General features: G+C 44.6%; 1 protein-coding gene across 1 annotated transcript; it reads left to right on the top strand.

The window, feature by feature from the left end:
- The first annotated feature begins 1,576 nt into the window (after positions 1–1,576).
- Positions 1,577–19,365, top strand: MRPL48 (mitochondrial ribosomal protein L48). The gene is made up of 8 exons (XM_050931064.1): positions 1,577–1,676; positions 4,447–4,499; positions 5,662–5,699; positions 8,578–8,663; positions 9,432–9,604; positions 13,922–14,024; positions 15,059–15,148; positions 19,099–19,365. Exons 1-8 carry the CDS (start codon positions 1,656–1,658, stop codon positions 19,171–19,173), a joined length of 639 nt encoding a protein of 212 aa, XP_050787021.1. The 5' UTR covers positions 1,577–1,655; the 3' UTR covers positions 19,174–19,365.
- The last annotated feature ends 351 nt before the right edge of the window (positions 19,366–19,716 follow it).

The following is a 19,716-nucleotide window of genomic DNA, read 5'->3' on the forward strand; positions in this document are numbered from 1 at the left end:
ATGCTGGTGAAAGTGCAAGCTTGGAGGACTTTGGAACTTGCCACAGCAGCACAGTGTGAGAGATAGCCCAGGCTGGTGGGTCAGGGGGCTCAGTGGTACCCCAGTTCCAGGTGGCACCTTAGGGGGGATACATCACACCCATCTTATAGTGGTTTAATCTAGCCCACACTTCCCTAGTTTGCTTATATGAGAATGTCATGTGGGACTGTGTCAAAAGCCTTATTAAAATCAAGATATACCACGTCTACTGCTTCCTCCCATCTATTATGTACCAAATGTGAGCTGCTTGGCAGTGCTAACTCTATATGTGTTAATAATATAACACATGATTCATAGAACCATTCAAGTTGGATGGACTTGTTACATCACCTAGTCTACACCCTATTCATCTTTCAGTTGACAACAGCAAAATATAAATTCTCTGCATGTTCAGATAAAGGAATTAAAATGTCATGCTGCAGGTCATTAGAAGACTGGCAAAATTCAAGAGGTCAATTACACTTCCTGGTTCTCATGCACTAGGATAAGGCTGTTGTATTAGGGATTCCAGTGCTGCAGGGAAATTTAAAAAAAAAAGAAAAGTAATTGAAAATGCAACACAGTTGTTGATGTGCTTTACAAGCCAGGCTGACTGCAGAGGACTTATATTATTTTAGTCAGTTTTCCTCCACAGCTGATCCTGCTTATTTAGTACTTTTATGCTTGAGTTTAGAGCTCGTCCTTGGCTGCTAGTGACCATGGAAAAAGGCAGGGGAGGGCAAGACAAAAAATAATAATGATGATAAAGGACTGTGGGAGCTGCATCAGCAGTTCCAATGCTCCCATAATAAATGGACAAAACAGATGTTCAGAACACCTTAAAAGATCAGAACATATATGAGTGGGTATAGAAAACTCACAAGGTGTTTAAAGAACTTGCCAAGACAGCACATGCACATGAGCATGGACACATGCAGACATAGATACATGGCTATAGGCAAACAGGGACACTCATGCATCTCTGAGCTAGTCATGTGGACCCTGACACCTCAGTATGTGAGCACTTCCCTGTGGTTAATGCATTTATCCTCAAAACACACCTCCACAGAGGAAGTCTGGCAGGGACCTGAACCTGCCTCTCTCAAGACCCAGGCTAATACCTCAATGATGGAATTTTTCTGCACCTAGTATTGTGCAGAGGAAACAATTGGACAAGCCCCAACACTGAGGTATTAAAATACTCCCCTCCCCGCCCCCAATGCAGCTCTAGGGCCAGACGTGCCCTGCCCCAGGCTGTCCTTGTGTGGAGGCTCTGCGGGGGGAGTGCAGGCAGGACTGAGCACCCAGGCTGCTGTGACACCCCACCTCCCTGCATTCCTCCTGCAAGGGAACCCCCTTCCCCAGGGCACGAGCCATGCGGGATCCCGGCTGGCCTGCCCGAGCCCTGCCTGGCTAATGACGTCGGGGGTCGGTACCCTCCCTTCGGGGGAGGGGAACCTGCGGCCCGGGGAGGAGACGGCGGAACCGAGTTGCTGCGGAACTGTAGGTGCGAGGCTCAGGGAGTGAGGGGGAGACACGTTCTGCAGGACCCGGAGCGCGGGGGACGCGTTTGCCTGCCTGGCTCGGCCCACTCTTCCGGCCGGGTGTTCGCTGCCGGGGCCGGGCAGCGGGCGAGGATGTGCTCGGCGCTGCGGAAGGTATTTACACGGGGGGTGGGGACGAGGGGCTGCGGGGAAGGTATTGGGGGCGGACCCTAACACAGCACAGGTGTAGTCATTGGAAAAGCCCCGTTCAGACCCACTCAGCCGGGGCTGCCCGAACTGCCCCGCCCAAGCGTTTGTTGGTAAGTTAAGGGGGGCCCAAGTGCGGCGCTGGTAGATTTGAGGCCAGCGAGTCCATAGCGATCATCTGGTCCAGGGGTCGGCCTCCTTGCAGCAGTGTGTGCCGAGTCCTCAGTTATTCACTGGGATTTAAGGTTTCACGTGCCAGTCATACATGTGAACGGTTTCAGAAGGTCTCTTTCTGTAAGTCTAGGTACAACAATAGCTTAGTTATGTATTATAAAGTAAATAAGGTTTTTAAAATGTTTAAGGAGCTTCATTTAAAATTAAATTAAAATGCAGAGCCCCCCTGGACCAGGACCCAGGCAGTGTGAGTGCCACTGAAAGTCAGCTCGGGTGCCATCTGTGGCACGCGTGCCATAGGTTGCCTACCCCTGATCTAGTCTGACCTCCTGCACGTGGTAGACCACAGAGTCTCGCAAGCCCACTCCTGCAATATGCACACAACCTCCGACTGAGTTACTGACATGCTCAAATCATGATTCAAAGACTTCAAATTAGAGAAAATCCACCACTTGCACAAATTCAATCTAGCCAGTGACCCATGCCCCATGCTGTGGAGTGAGGTGACCCCCCCCCCCCGGGTCTCTGCCATTCTGAGCTGGGAGAAAATTTCTTCCCAACCCCAAGTATTCTGCAGTCAGTTAGACCCTGAGCATCTGGACAAGACTCACCAGCCAGACACCTGGGGAAGAAGTCCCTGTAGTAACTCAGAATCCTCCCACTCTAATGTCCCATCTCTAGGTGTTAGAGACGTTTGCTGACAGCAGTTGCAGATGGGCCATATACCATTGCAGGCAGTCTCATCATACCATCCCCTCCATAAACTGATCAAGCCCAGTCTTGCAGCTAGTTGGGTTCCCCCCACCCCCGCTCTCCTTGCAAGGCTGTTCTGATGGTTAGAAATCTTTGCCTAATTTTAAGCCTAAACTTATTGAGAGCCAGTTTATATCCATTTGTTCTTTTGTCAACATTGACTCTTAGCTTAAATAATTCCTCTCACTCCCTGGTGTTTATCCATGTGATGTATTTATAGAGAGCAATCATATCTTCTCTCCTCCTTCGTTTGGTTAGGCTAAGTGAGCCAAACTCCTTAAGTCTCCTCTCATAAGGTAGGTTCTCCATTTCTCTGATCATCTTAGTAGCCTTTCTCTGCACCTGTTCCAGTCTGAATTTATCTTTCTTAATATGGGAGATTCTTAGGCTATGTCTGTACAATAAGTGCTAGTGTGGCACAGTAGTGTAGGCACCTGTTATGGTGATGGAAGAGTTTTTTCCATTGCTATAATAAATGCACCTCCCTGAGAGGTGGTAGCTAAGTTGATGGTACAATACTTCCATTGATGTAGCAGTGTCTATAGAAGGGCTTAACTATATCTCTTGGGTGTGAAATTTTCACACTCCTGAGCGCCATAAAGTCAACCTAAGTTTTGGCTGTAGACCAGGCCTTATTTATTGTGAAAAGGAGTTGAATATAGTCACCCTTCTCCTTCATATGGAAAGTCCCATGTTCCTGTGCCGATTACAGATCCTTTGCTTGCATCAGAAGAGACCATACAAGGACCCGTGGGCTGAACTATTGAACTCTATGGGTTATGCTTTGGCCACTCCTTCATTCCTCAAGGGCCAGTGTGGGATTGTTTCCAATAGTGCATTTTGTATCAGAAAGCAATATTCTTCAGTGTTTAGATTAAGATAGTGGGAGTCAGGAGAAATTGGTTCTGTGACCTTGGCAAGTCACTTATTCTCTCTGTGCTTCACTTCCTTCATCTGTAAAATGAAGGGATCTGAAGATGTGTCTACATTGACAATTTTATGGAAATATCTCAAGTGGTGCACTGAAACCAGTGCAAATCCTCCAATGTTAGCAGTGGCAAACAATGTGAACAGTAGGATGAGCTGGTCACCAGATGTCTTACCTGTGTGTGGTCTTCCCCTACACTAGACAAGGTTTGGTAAAAACATTAGTGCCTTATCTCTGCTACCACTCCAAATGTGGCTACAACCAGAGGAACCAGTAGGAGATATTCTGAAAATGTCTAATGTAGACAAGGCTTAAATACTGAGCTCTTGTTGGATACTTTGAGCACTTTAGTCTGTCTTGTCTTTTTTTTTTTTTTTTTTTTTTGATATTTTTCCTCTTATCATAAATTATGTCAGATACTTTGAGTGGATGCTAGATATTATCGCAGAGAAGAGGAATTGTATCTTTACCAAATCAGATACAACTGGAGTAAATGGGAAGGTAATTGATATAATTAGTTAGTTAAAGTTGAAGTCAATGTAGTGACATAGGGTTGAATTTGGTTGGTAGTGGATCCCCTAAATATCAAGTTACTGGAATTCACATGTACAAGTGATAGAATATGTGAAAGAGAAATTACAGTCATCTATCCTCCTGTTATTCTGTCCCCTTTTGTGTTGTAGTAGTGTACTGAGAAGTGATGATTTGCTTTAGGCCAATGAAAACTGGTTGGGAAGTTTATTGGTACATTATGAAGTTACCGAATTTTGTTAGGGAAGATGCATTCCAAGAGGAATAAGCTAACAACTGACTGTTTTGAAAACCTTCTTGATGCTTTTCTTACATGTTTGTTTGTGTTCTAACAATGTTGGCTTGTTGTAGGTGCTATGCCTGGGGAAGGAAATGTTTCTAAAACAGGCATTTGCTCTTAGCAGGTAAGGATTCTGAAATCTGGCTGAGCAAATGTAAGATTCAAGATAACATTTTTATATCCTGTCTCTTTTACAAACTGGCCTGGCAAACTTATAAAATCAATTAAAAAAATCATTATACAGTTGAAAAATAATTCATCAGAGAAAGGTAAAACATTGAGATATAGTGAAAGGAATGTTTCATATGACACCTGGAAGCTGATGGAATAGCAGGTTATGTAAAAGAGATGGTTCCTTGCACCATCAGTGTAAGAAGAATGGTCTAGTGCATGGGTGTCAAACTCAAAACCCAGATCAGATGTGCATGATGTATTTGTGGCTCACATGCCATACTCAGACTGTGCAGAATGTAAACTTTTTTTAATGACCCAAAAAAAGTGTGTTTTTCTAGACATCATGGCTGCAGCCATAATCTGCCAAATGTAATGGGTGTGTGTGTGTGTAAACCAACGTTATGATGTCTGTCTGAATTTGCAGAGAGCTGAAAAATGAGTCAGAGGGGTGACCTACTCCTTATGGATTTAATCAGTGTATCATCTCTAAAGCCCACTGATGGTGGTGTAATGTCAGTATTAACGGATCACTGTAGCAAATGGAATGGTTGCGGGGTGGGAGTGAAGCCCTCGAGGGGTAGGAATTGGGAGTTCCTGCAGAGAAAGACATACAAGAATAATTAAAAGTTTTAGTTACTATGTAAAAGCTATATTATCTCCTTGATCTTTGTGTGTGCCTCCCACTGACATCAGTGGAGTCTTCATTGGGGATCAAGCAGAGCATGCCATCCTGAATTCTCACCCCAACTCCCAAAAGAATGAAACACAGAATTTGGCTCTATCTGTTCCCCCAAATGAGTTTGACACCATGGGTCTAGCGGATTGTGACAACATGTCTGACTTTGGGCAAGTCATTTAATATTCCTGTGAGGATAATGCTACCCTAGCCAACTGTGGTGGCGTGAGGGTAAAATCCATTAATGGGTGTGAGGTGCACAGATAATGCAGTAATGAGGGCCGTAGTGTAAAGATCTAATCCATTTTCCACACTCTCTGCCTATAAGACCTGTCACTCAAGAATAATGACTCCATTTAGAGGCTGAAAATCTGTACAGTACTTTTATAAATGAAACGACAATAGCTTTTAACTTTCATCCTGGCTTTTCCTTTAGAGTAACAGCGGCCAGAGAGAGCCCCATCTGTGCTGTAGGTAAGAACTCACTGTAGATTTTGAATACAATACACTAAAAACCTTCTTGTACCTGCAACAAATATTCACACTTGAGCCATCATGTCACTTCGCTGTTTAATTCTTTAAACCAAATTTGAGCAGATTGATGGTGTTGTAATGAATAATTCAGATGGGCACTGGGCCAGCATTCAGTCTGACTGCAAATCTTCCTCTTGTTCCATTCTCGGCATGGCTAAGCACAGAGTCCTAGACTGACTGACTTTATGTTATAGAGAAACATCTGCTAGAGACTATGGGCTGTATTCGCAAAGAAATGTTGTGTCCCCACACTTAACTTTTAGGTGCCTAGAAAATCCCTGGGATTCACAGAGTTTACTGTGGCATCTCAGCTTCGTGTACATTTTGGGGGAAAGGTGCCTCAGAATGGGATTCACAGAAGCCAGCACACTAGATGGCTCTCCACCTAAGATAGCTAATGGGAAATGCCAACACGAGGGGTGTGTTCTAAGCCCTGCCCCTCTTCCTGCACCTAAATCCAGCCTGCAGGGAGTTACCTTCCTCTGCTTGGGATTCTTATCATCAAACTTTCTCTTGGAGTTAGGTGTCTGCCCCATTTTTGGAAGAAGCTGGGTGGAGGAGAGGAGAGGAGAGGAGGAGGACCTCCTCCGTAACTTTTAACCCAGTGGTTAGTGTAGTCACCTGGGCTGTGGGAGACTCCTGGTTCAATTCCGCTTTCCACCTGATGAGAAGGGATTTGAACAGGGATCTGCTACTTAGCTGAGTGCACTAGCCTTGGAGCTATGATATGTTCTGATATGAGTCTCTCCTATTGAAGCTGTCCCAGTGGAATAAATCATTTAAAAATTCACTGGAACAGGGGGACTGGACTCTGTGTCTCCTACCTCCCAAGTGAGTGCTCCAGCCACCAGGCTAGGAAAGTTTCACTTGCTTTCTCTCTCTCTGTTCCAGTGATTTTTTTTCATTATTTATTGCCAGAGGAACAGTTTCAACGGAAGAGACTGAGGGAGCCCCATATCTGAATATCCAATAGATCAGTGGCTAAGACACTCACCTGAGAGGTGGCAGATCCCTTGTTCAGATCCCTTTTCCTCATCAGGTGGAGGGGGAAGTTGAATGGAGGGGGCTGTCCTACATCCTAGGTGAGTACCTTAACCACTGGGCTAAAAGTTTTGAAGGAATCTTCTCATTCCTGTTCTCCCCTTTCCCGCCTTCCCCCCGCAGCCATTTGAGGTAAGCTTGCCTACAGGCGCTTGATCCAATAGGTAAGCTCTGGGCATTATCTGATTGGGTCCCACAGGCGAGTAGTTAGGTGGAGGAACACCTGTCTTCCTCCGGATTGTGCACTGCTTTGGGGCTTAGGTGTCTGGACTCTTGACATGGAGCAGCAGTGCGCATGTCCAGAAGCTGAACTGTAGGTGCCCAGAGAACTTTTACTACGAAAACGTAGGTGCCAGGCAAGTTTATCCTACAGTGTTTGGCAGCAGCTGGAGGTTTTTTAATGAATCCCAGTGGGGCCCGATTCTGAGTTTTAGGTGCCTAAAGTGGTAGGCAGTCACCTGAGTCCTTTTGTGAATCTAGCCCAATATTCTCTGTCTACACTGGGTCAGGAACTCTTAGTGGAACCAGTCTTAAACACAATTTAAGGTTAAACCCATCTACACTTCAGTATCTATTGTGCTGGTGGATTCTGTTACAACACAGTTCTCTGACATGGTTAAAACACAGTTTGGTCTTGAAGTGTAGACAGGATCTAGTATGTTCTTGAACCCTGCTGGTTCAAGGTATTGTACTTTCAGTCTAAAATATCTCCTGACTTTGGGGTGCGCTTATTAAAGTTAAGGCTGCAGGGACAGCACTTTGCCCCAGAGTAATGAGAAGAAACAAGAGCTTGTCATTTCTTTGGATACATGAATATTTGAAGCAGGGCTGGATTTAAGGATAACTGGGATCCTGGATCCATCACAGTTTCACCACTACCATCATGCTCCAGCCCTTTCCATGCTGAACTCCTTGAATGTCCTCCTGCTAGGGATCCCTTCCCCTTCTCTCAGTCTGTTGTGGTCTGCCAAGTCACTACCCTTTCCTCATTTATATCTCATCTGAGAACTTGACAAGAGACAATGGGACACGCCCCCCCCCCATATTTTTTGCACATATTTACCCCCCCCCCCATCCTTAACTGAACCACTGTGGTGTGTTGGGTACATGACTAATCCTGAGTAACCTACAGTGTAGACTGGGGCAGGGACATGTCTTCTGTGTGAAGCATCTTGCCCACCTCTGACTACTCTAAAACAGTGGTTCTCAACCAGGGGTATGCTTACCTCTGTGGGTACGCAGAGGTCTTCGGGGGGTACAGCAGCTCATTTAGATATTTACCTAGTTTTACAATAGGCTACATAAAAAGTAAGCGCAAACTGTAATTTCATATAATGACTTGTTTATACTGCTCTATATACTATACACTGAAATGTAAGTAAAATATTTATATTCCAATTGATGTATTTTATAATCATATGGTAAAAATGAGAGAGTAAGCAATTGTTCAGTAACCGTGTGGCTGTGACACTTTTTTGTGTTTTAATGTCTGATTTTGTAAGCAAGTAGTTTTTAAGTGAGGTGAAACTTGGGGGTACACAAGACAAATCAGACTCTTGAAAGGGGTACAGTAGTCTGGAAAGGTTGAGACTCACTGATCTAAAACACCTAATTACAGACAGAAAAACTCTTCTTCCAGGTTTCTGCCCCTGCCAGCCCCACCTCAACCCAGTAGATTCCTGGTGACTCCTATCTTCCATACTGTTATTGCTTTGTCAGGAGAGGAGTTGTCTGACCTTTAACTTGAAACATATTTGTTCTGTCTTCCTCTTTAAAGGCAGCACGTTGTTGAGCTGCAACAGACACTACAGGTCCCAGCCGACCCATGGCATTGGGAGGTTCAGACACCTGCTTCCACCGGAGGTAGGCTTTTCAGTGCTCTGACAGTGCTGACTTTCAATTTATTCTGATACATTTACAGACTAATTAAAACGTTGGTGCTGCTAATTCTATGGGCTTCTGAGTATATAGGCGAAGACTATTCTGCTTTCCTTCTGCTTCTCCCAGCAAAGATTGTTGTGCAGTAAGAAATAGCCTATTCAAAGCACTACACAAATATTTTCTTGTGTCCATTACTTCCTTATTTAAGTCTCTAAATGGTTTGGCTAATGGAAACTATTAATTATGTTGAACTTAACCAAACCAATCACAAGCCGTTGCTGAATATTAGCAAGTAAAGTCTTGGTCCGTTTTGAATTTTTTTACATTACCTGGAATTTGGAAGAGAGACGTTTCTGGAACAGTGAAACAATAATTCATCTAGACAGGTGCCTCGACGGCAGAGGCTGAATTAGAAGCAGTTTGTTCCAACTCCTTCCTTCTGGAAGAAGTAGCCTTTCATGCTAAGCATACGTTGTCCAGATGAGTGTGGTGCCTCTATAGGGCCTGTCATCCCAGGACCTCAACCAATTAAGCCTCAGAACACCTCTATAAATTAGGTGTTATCCTGATTTTACAGCTGGGAAAATGAGCACAAGGGAGTCTTGACTTGCCCAAGATTATTCAGCAAACCAGCGTTAGAGCTGGGTATAGAGTCCAGGCTACCAGTCCTCTGCTCTAACCACCACTGGGCATGAATCTTGTGTAGTTAGACTTTCCAAGAATGCTGAAGGGTAATTCACTTTCTTACAGGTTTCAAAGAGGAAAAGGGACAGGGTACGGATGAAGGAGATTCGGGCTGGATCAGATCACGAATATGGAGACCTGAACATACAGATGACGGCGTACGACATGTGCCTGGTGGAGCATTTTGCTCAATATGTTCATAAACTCTGCAACCGACTCTCCATTCGAGTGACTGAAAGGTATAAAGGCCACCACTCCGTGTCATCTCTGTGTGTTTACATGACATGCCATATGTACTTTGGTCTTGCTCGGATAAAGTACAAAAATGAGAGCTTTGCAGGTGAAGGTGTTACACCAGGGATGGGAAAACTTTTTGGCCCAAGGGCCGCACCCGGATATGGAAATTATATGGCGGTCCATGAATGCTCACAAAATTGGGACTGGTGTGCATAAGGGAGTGAGTGCTTTGGCTTGGGGAGTGGGCTTTCGGGTGGGGCCAGAAATGAGGAGTTTAGGGTGTGGGAGGGGGCTCTGGGCTGGGGCAGGGAGTTGAGGTGCAGGGGGGTGAGGCTGGGGGTGCAGGCTCTGGGGTGGGTCTGGGTATGAGGGGTTGGGGGTGTAGGAGGGTGTTCCGGGCTGGGACCAAAGGGTTTGGAGGGTGAGAGGGAGATCAGGGTTGGGGCACAGGAGGAGGTCAGGGGTGCAGGCTCCGGGCAGCGTTTACCTCAAGCAGTGGGCATGTCCCCCCTCTGACTCCTATGTGGAGGCACGGCAAGGTGGCTCTGCATGCTGCCCCATCTGTAGGCGGTGCCCCTGCAGCTCCCATTGGCTGCGGTTCCCAGCCAATGGGAGCTGCAGGGGCGCTGCTTAGGGTGGGGGCAGTATGCGGAGCCCCTTGGCTGCCCCTACACATAGGAGCTGGAGGGGGGACATGCCACTGCTTCCGGGAGCCACGTGGAGTCATGGCACATGCGGAGCAGGGAAAGCCCTCGACCCCACTCCACGGCTGGTTTGGGGCAAGCCCCAGGGCCCACTCCATGGTAGGCGCTCGAGTGTGGGATTAAAACGTCTGATGGGCTGTAGTTTTCCCTCCCCTGTGACGTTGGCGTGTGTGTGTGAATTTTCCTCTCTGATCCGCATGGTCATTCTCTTGAATTTATTCTGTTCTTTCAGTCTCCGTGGGCTCTTGACTGACCTCACTTGGAGCTCTGTTCAAGTAGGAAAAGCTACAGGATGGGTGTCAATAGACTGGCTGTGCAGATCACAGGGAAGAATTTAGCTCTCAGTTTTCAGTCAGTGGAGAAAGGGGCATTAGCCAGTGGTCTGAGCACAGGAATAGGGAAGGCGAATTTCTGAGTTCTAATCCTGGATATTCCGTGGACTTGCCACCTCTCTGCCCAAGCTTTTTCATCTGCAAAATGTGTTGACTAATGCCTGCTTACCTCATAGGTCTTGAGGATGGCTGGACGTGGGTAGAGTTCTTTGAAGATGAAAAGTGCCACAAATATAATTAGAGTTCTAGCCCTCCATGTGTCTTTTCCACATGTTGTGAGAAGTTAAAATGCCCTGTCTCACTTTTGTCAATTGTGCTGGATTCTTTTCCTCTTGACACATTTCTCTTTTGTCTGTGTCTCAGAAAAGAAATGGGGCATGTCATGCAAACAGAGTTTCTGCTGATTTGAGTCAGATTTTGTTCCCGTACATCTGTTGCGTGGATGGATCTCTCCTCACTGCCCCACGTTTAGAGACAAGGTCACTTTTCACCCACTCTGTCTTTATCTTTTTCTCATCTAAAAGCACCGAAAATTACAGTAGCACAATGGAGCTTGGATCAGGCAGAACAGTGACTTGTGGGCTTTGTCCTACAAATTGCTTGTTCTGCCACAGCTATAATTTTCCTAAAAGTAGGACAAGAGAGCCTTCAAAGTCTGTATTTTAATTTGCTTTCCGAAGACATGGAAAAGCTTGTCACAAGGCAGCTTTCATGAAGGGGCTGGACTGCACCTTTTCAGTTTATAAATAGCAGAGACTAGATTGAACTAGATGTGGGGTGAGAGTTGGACCAGCTCTTCTCCAGGGACCCTGATATTGTTGCCAGGATTTACGCTTTCACTTTGGGGATGTGACGGATCTGATGTGCTGCAGCATTGTGTGCCTGAGTCTGCTGATAGCTTGTAACAATAGCTCTATGATGTGTGAATTATCCTCAATATGATATTAACTCTGGATGCTAATGATGGCATTTAACGTGTCAACATTAACGATTTTCCTGCTGTCCTAGAGTGGAGATCTGCAGAGAGGGTTTCATTAAGGCAATGTTCTTTAAATGTATTTTCTTGTCAGGTCCATACTAACCCCACCCCTCTCTTCTAGGTGAGAGTCGTGGTGTTCTCCTTGAGGTAGAACGGTGGGGTCTCGTGTAACTGTGGTTCCAACGTTAGATCTGAGAAGCTAACTGTGCTGTTCTGAATGTTCCTGTGGATCATGTAACAGGGCATGTGACTCCTGCAGGGTCTTTGCAGAGCAATAATTACGGGACGAAACCATGCCCAGCTGTTTCAGCTCTGTGAGGGGGATGCACAAAGATTATCTGTAAAAGTCTGCAGCCTTGACCATCCCCTGCGACTGAGTGCTGATTCCTTTGGGGCCTTCATAGTGTTGTCCAAGGGACCTGTCATAACTACCATGAAAGGATGTTAGCACATATGGGAATCTGTGTCCGAATGCTGTTTAATGTATGCATGGTGCTCACTGTTTAAACGCTATTTAAAAACATCAAGAAAGTGAATTTACTTTTTTAGACTCTTGTACAGGGGTTCTCAAACTTTTGTACTAGTGACCCCATTCACACAGCAAGCTGCTGAGTGCGACCCCCGCCCCCATACATTAAAAACAATTTTAATCTATTTAACACCATTATAAATGCTGGAGGCAAAGCAGGATCTGGGGTAGGGGCTGATAGCTTATGACTCCCCATGTAATAACCTCATGACCCCCTAAGGGGTCCCGACCCCCAGTTTGAGAACCCCTGCTCTTGTATGAGGTGCTGCATCACAGCCGTGGAGCTGAGAGTCCTGCATGCATAGACCAGTTGTGCTGTCTCTTTCTGCAATGTGGATGCTCTAGACAAACTGGGACCACTCACTGATTTCTCATAATTCAGTGGACAGCTGTCAAATGGCAGAGACTTACATTAAAAGGCTCTTGGATCCCATTTGGATATTCCACGGAGATCAGACTAGATGATCTTATGGTCCCGTCTGCCCTCAAACCGTAGGGATCCCCAGCCCCCCCGTCAATGTTTTAGAACAAGACCCACAGATGCTAGGAAATTAAAGTGTCTTCTGCTCGGATGCGCCTATGAATAGTTACAGGAAGAGCCCACAACCTAGATGACTGTTTCATACCCTAGACTGTGGTTCTTGCATAGATTGTTACTTGTATTGCAGTAATGGCTGCATGTCTCGACAGAGGGCAAGGCCCTATTGTGCTAGGGGCTGTACATGTAGTAAAGACAAAGTAGGGGAGAAAAGAAATATTAGCCCCCTTTGACTGAGGCCAGAGATATTGAAGGCTGGGACTATAACAGGGTTTAAAAGAGAACTAGATACATTCATGGCGGTTAAGTCCATTAATGGCTGTTAACCAGGATGGGTAAGGAATGGTGTCCCTAGCCTCTGTTTGTTAGAGGGTGAAGATGGACGGCAGGAAAGAGATCACTTGATCATTGCCTGTTAGGTTCACTCCCTCTGGGGCACCTGGCATTGGCCACTGTCGGTAGACAGGTACTGGGCTAGATGGACCTTTGGTCTGACCCAATATGATCATTCTTATGTTAAATATTTGGCCAGGGTCACAAAGGAAATCTGTGGCTGACCTGGCCTTTGAACTCAGATCTCCTGAGTGAGAGTCCAATGCCTTAACCACAAGATCATCCTTCCTCACTAATTGAGTTGCAGTACAAGCAGTTCACACAATGGGCCACATTCTGTTCTCATTTGCACCAGTGAAAATCCAGAGTAACACCACTGAAATCTGTGGATTTACACTGACGTAAATGAGAACAACATTTGCCAAGTATCTCTCCTCTGTACATACTAGGTCCATATTGGTGAAAATAAAGTCTTTCCAAGTGGCATGTTACACCAGCCGTTTCTTATCCTTCTGAATAACTGTTGTGAAAGACACAAGTCAGTTACTGCTCATGAAAATAAAACCAGGTACATTAACTATGTACTAGATGTTTGCTTTAAATCTCTCCTTCAACAACAAAGGCATTGAATAAAGTTGTCTCCTTTTGTGTTAGCATTTGTGCCCAAAAGAGCTTCTGGGCAGCAGTAATGCCGTAGACTTCCCTCTTATCTTTGTTCTGTCACACAAGTGATTATACAGCCCTGCGTGTGTCAACCCTAATGCAGTCTACCTTGTTTGCATAGTTAATGTCTCATGAATGCTTCATCTCATCCCATGTTCTCTTCTGATGAAAGTTCACTCATTCCTGCCAAGGGCTGTCAACATTTCCCCAATTGCTGATAGCTGAATTGTTGTTTCTACAGCTATGCCATGCCCACTAAAACCATGGAGGTGATGCTCATGCAGGAGCAAGGGTCCAGGCTGTACCTGGATGCTGTTCTTACAACTCACCAGCGAGTTGTACAGGTATGAAATTTTGTTTGCCTATAACGACGCTCTGCTCTTGCATAGCACTTTACTTCTGAGGATCTCAAAGCACCGAACTAACTCTCTAGTCTAATCACTTGTTTGTGGAAATTGAGGCATGAAGAAGTTAAATAACTGTAAAAGTCACACAATGAGCCACTTGCAGAATGGAGAGCCCAGAAGGCTTGTCTGCCAGCTCAAATGATTGGTACTGTCTCTTTTACGCTGAATGGTAGACAATACAAATGGAAAAGTCATAACGAGATATTTGCCCAAACTCCTCTTCACTGGCCCCTATCTCTGTGAAGTGGTTTATAATAATTTTTTAAAGCTCACTGGTTATATTGACCCTTCATAGTTTTTAAACTAGAATCTGTTTCCTCAGTGATGCTTTTCTCCTCGTCTTATAGCTGCATACACTTTCAAAGCTTTAAAAGGTAGATGTTTTCCACGGCACAGAGCTGATGCTGAGAACTTTCAGAGTTGACACTGGAGACCCAAGTCTTCCATGGCAGCTTCTGTGGTAGGGATCTGGACATTAGCGACAATTTAACCTGAATTAAAAAAACTATGCTGTGCATGAATGTGTCTCTAGATCTACACACCAACACATACATCTGTATCTCAAACTTTCTGCTTCTCCGTAGCAGAGCTAAAGAAGTTAAGAGGTATAAGAAAGGGAAAAGAGATGTATTTTCAACTGAGTCAGAAAACCAGTGAGGTGTAGAGATACAAAATACATGCTTCAGACAGCAGGAGCTGCAGTGGAGGTTCTTGCCCAGACAGTGGGGATACTGTGGGCAGGGTGGGGGGTTGTTCATGTCAAAACGGGGCACGTTTGGGATACAGTGTGCATGGAAGATCCCCTGCAAAATAAAGTTATGTACATTGGCCCAGAGTGGTTGGACTGTAAGGGTCTCGTTTGGGCTCCACCTTGGACTTGCATTGAAATCGACTCCTTTGCTGTGTCATTAATGTAAAAGGTTCACCCGGTGTTTGGCTTTTCTCCTGCAGCATTTCATTTCTTCTTTCAGATCAGTGGTTTGAGTTCAACGTTTGCTCCTGTATTCTTGGAGGTTATTCAGAGTAACCAGCCCGAAGGGGTCCATCTGTCAGTGAAAGAGGTACCTTTAAGTTTACAGACGTGTTCACATTTAGAAAGTGTTTACTATGTATGTGGTGAAATCTGCCTCACAACAGCACAGAACAAGGTCTTGATCCTGAGAAGACCCACCTCTCCCATTGATGTGTGGGTGCCCACCGTGCCTCAGAGCCAGGCTCCCACTTGGTCAGTTGGCCTACGTGAGACTCTGCTCATTGACCAGTGCCCTGGATAGCATTTGGACTTCCGTATCCCGTGACGTGCCTCCGCTGCCACCAGCACCTTTCCAACCAGCTCCCATTACCACCCATGAAGAGAGTGGATGGTAAATGGCTTTGCACCTAGAGAAAATCCCTGTGGTTCAGAGTAGGATACTTTCCTTTCAGTACTACATAGTGCGTGTACTGCACCTTTCATCCAAGGATCACAAAGCCCTTTATGGAGCAGGGAAGTACTGTCCCTCTTTTACTGGTGAAGAAGCAGATTGATAATTGACTTGCACAAGATTAAAGAGTTGAGTCGGTGGCAGACTAGGAATGGAACCCAGTAGCCAAGTGCCCTCCTGTAACTATTAGATCACACTTCCTCCCGGGAAGAAGTTTTGTTTGCTTTCTGCAGAAGTTCATTCTTATATTCAGTTTCACCAGAGCACTGAGGCGGGCCAGAGTTCACACTCCTGAGCTGGGCTCTGGGTAGATAGAACTTTTCCTGCACTGTGAGGGGTGAGGAAAATTTAAGCCCTCAAGCCACCATACATTGTATGTCCTTGTATTACAAAAGCAAATGAGCTCTGGGAAGCTCTATTTATTCAAGGTAGGTTTTGTGGACGAAAAAATATGCAATGTCAGTGATGATCTCTGCATCCATGGACTACATTAGCCTTTGGTAACCCACAAGAGAGGTGTGGCGCTCCGGATGGTCTTGTGAAGTTCTGGAGAGATGGCAGCGCTACCATAGTGCCTGGATACTAAAGGGATAGGAACTATCATAATAAGTAAAGGACTGAACCAAAGGGCTTTGGTGAGCTTTGGATCAGGCCCTAAGATAGGTGAATCTTCCATTTCCCCCTCCTTCCAGTAAAATAAACTGTACGTGTCTCTGAAAATGAACTTCGACAATTTGCATTGATAACTGCACTTAACCATCTCCATATGTTTAATGGTTTGCCCAGTTTTGTTTACTCCTAACTTGTGCATCCACAATAGCTCATAATCTGTAAACCTCAGCAGGTAACGCACCAAGCAGGACAGCTACTAGGTGGTTGGTTTGGAACCCTAGGGAAGGGATACATTTCACGGGGTATTGTGTATGCTACCCCAGACTGTGTGTGCTATTTAGGGTGTATGTATGCGTCTGCATTGCTTGTTCACTGAGTCAAGACTTTTGGACTCGTGTGCTGATTTTCTTCGCTTCCGCCAGTGCGACTCCATTGACTTGAGTGGAGTTGTGCCTGAGTTAGGCCACCTTAAGGGGGAGGAGAATCAGACTGTCAGTCACCAGCTTCAGTTAAGTCCCTATTAAGACTTCTTTTATAACACATTTTGTTGAAGAAATATAAATTCTTGGCTCTTGGAAAGACTTCTCACAGTTTTGTATGATTCAGTCTCTGTACAAACAAATACTGATACCCAAATAGGCAATGGATTCTGAAGAGTGTGTGGTTCAGGGCAAGGTACTGAGAATTAGAGCCCTTGAATTCTGTTTCTGGCTCTGTCATTAATTCCCTAAGTCCTTGGGTGAGTCTCTTAACCTCTCTCTGCCTTCATATCCCCATCTGTAAAACACTGATTCTGAGCCTGCCTTATAGGGATGATGTAATGCTTGATTTGTTAATGGATGTAAAGTACTTTGGAATCCTGGGCAGAACGATACTACAGATTAGTTCAAAATAGGACTGTCGATTAAATGCAGTTAACTCACGCGATTAACTCAAAGTTAATTGCGATTAAAAAAATTAATCGTGATTAATCACAGTTTTATTCAACTGCTAAACAATAGGATACCAATTGAAATTTATTAAATATTTTAGGATGTTTTTCTATATTTTCAAATATATTGATTTCAATTACAACACAGAATACGAAGTGTACAGTGCTCACTTTATATTGTTTATATTACAAATATTTGCTCTGTAAAAGTGATAAAAGAAATAGTATTTTTCAATTCATCTCATACAAGTACTGTAGTGCAATCTCTTTATCATGAAATTGCAACTTACAGATGTCAATTTTTTTTTTTTTTTTGTTACATAACTGCACTCCGAACGAACAATGTAAAACTTTAGAGCCTACAAGTCCACTCAATCCTACTTCTTGTTCAGCCAATCGCTTGGACAAACAAGTTTGTTTACATTTACAGGAGATAATGCTGCCTGCTTCTTATTTACAATGTCACCTGAAAGTGAGAACAGGTGTTCGCATGGCACTTTTGTAGCAGGCATTGCAAGATATTTACATGCCAGATATGCCCCTTCATGCTTCAATCACCATTCCAGAGGACATGCTTCCACACTGATGATGCTCATTTAAAAAAAAACCATGCGTTAATGAAATTTATGAATGAACTCCTTGGGGGAGAATTGTATGTCTCCTGCTCTGTTTTACCTGCATGCTGCCATATATTTCATGTTATGGCAGTCTCAGATGATGCCCCAGCACATGATATTCATTTCAAGAACACTTTCACTGCAGATTTGACAAAATGCAAAGAAGGTACCAATGTGAGATTTCTAGAGATAGCTTCAGCATTCAACCCAAGGTTTAAGAATCTGAAATGCCTTCTCAAAATCTGAGAGGGATGAGGTGTGGAGCATGCTTTCTGAAGTCTTAAAAGAACAACACTCAGATGCAGAAACTACAGAACCCGAACCACCAAAATCAGCCTTCTCTTGGTGGCATCTGACTCAGATGATGAAAATGAACGTGCATGGGTCCGCACTGCTTTGGATCGTAGTCAAGCAGAACCAGTTGTCAGCATGGACGCATGTCCTCCGGAATGGTGGTTGACACATGAAGGGACTTATGACTCTTTAGCACATCTGGCATGTAAATATCTTGCAACGCCAGCTACAACAGTGCCATGCGAATGCCTGTTTTCACTTTCAGGTGACATTGTAAATAAGAAGCAGGCAGCATTATCTCATGTAAATATAAACAAACTTGTTTGTCTGAGCGATTGGCTGAACAAGAAGTAGGACTGAGTGGACTTGTAGGCTCTAAAGTTTTACATTGTTTTATTTTTGAATGCAGTTTTTTTTTTGTACATAATTCTACATTTGCACTACAGTACTTGTATGAGTGAATTGAAATATTTCTTTTGGTTTTTCAAGTGCAAATATTTGTAGTAAAAAATAAACATGAAGGGAGCACTCTACACTTTGTGTTCTGTGTTGTAATTGAAATCAATATATTTGAAAATTTAGAAAACATCCAAAAATATTTAAATAAATGATATTCTATTATTTTTAACAGTAAGATTAATCACTTTTTTTAATCGCTTGACAGCCCTAGTTAATTATTTTAGAAATTAAAACATATTGAGTTCCTGAGCTACAATAGCGCCGTATGTCAAGCTCTGTTTTCATGGAGGATAGATCCATCAATGGCTATTAGCCAAGGTGGGCAGGAATGGTGTCCCTAGCCTCTGTTTGCCAGAAGCTGGGAACGGGTGACAGGGGATGGATCACTTGGTGATTACCTGTTGTGTTCATTCCCTGTGGGGCACCTGGCATTGGCCACTGTCAGAAGACAGGATACTGGGCTAGATGGACCATTGATCTGGCCCAATAGGGCCGTTCTTATGAAAATGTTCCAGCACTGCTGGGCTCAGTAGAACTGTGAACACTTACTTACCGCCAAGCCCTTGGTATAGTACAGAACATCGGCATGGCCAATATCAGGAGATAATTGTCTTGCTGCTATTTTGGAACATGATCAAGACTAATTCCTATTTCTCCATTTCTTCTCCCCTCAGCATACAGAGACAGACTTCAAGGTTCGATTAAAGGCTCGACCGGAACTTGAAGAGCTGATGGCGCAAATGAGCTGAGCCAGTGTCCAGCGAAAACTATCCAATCCATTTCAAAGCCATCTTTGTGACGCTAGTCATCCCTTAATTGGCTCCTGGTAGCCTTGAAAGGCAGCTCTTAATATGCTCTTAATGATATGTTTGTTGCTTGCATGATGTTTCCACTGCTCTGTTAAGGAGCTTATTTTAATGAAGTGAAATGTACCCATTGTGTATCTGACCAACGGGTGCTTTTTCTTAGAGAGATTTGCAGCCGTGTGGTGATGAAAAGGCTGGATCGCACGTCCGATTCCCTCACGCTCGTTCCTGTTTCTTCTGCCTTGGGTGCCTTTTCCACACATTGGTTTAGAAACAGAGGGCCCAATCCTGCAGTCCTTCCTCAGGCAAAATTCCCACTGCGGTCTAGAATTGCAAGCTTGTTTCTGAAGGTCCTGCTCTAGCCGTCACTAGAGGAAATAGGATTCTTTCCATTGACTGCTGCGGGAGCTGAGTCGGGCCCAGAGAGCAGGAGGCTAGACAGAGCTGAGATGGCAGGCAGTGATGGGCCTCGGTTGTTACCAGCTG

Source organism: Gopherus flavomarginatus, chromosome 1 (genome assembly GCF_025201925.1).
Source record: "Gopherus flavomarginatus isolate rGopFla2 chromosome 1, rGopFla2.mat.asm, whole genome shotgun sequence".
In the NCBI taxonomy this organism is placed as follows: Eukaryota; Metazoa; Chordata; order Testudines; family Testudinidae; genus Gopherus; species Gopherus flavomarginatus.

Bases quoted from the DNA above. Each gene is read 5' to 3' on its own strand.
- MRPL48 (XM_050931064.1), top strand. From the start codon at position 1,656: ATGTGCTCGGCGCTGCGGAAG. The intron at 9,605-13,921 runs GTATAAAGGCCA...TTGTTTCTACAG, and splicing joins TCCATTCGAGTGACTGAAAG to CTATGCCATGCCCACTAAAA. The intron at 14,025-15,058 runs GTATGAAATTTT...TTCTTCTTTCAG, and splicing joins CTCACCAGCGAGTTGTACAG to ATCAGTGGTTTGAGTTCAAC.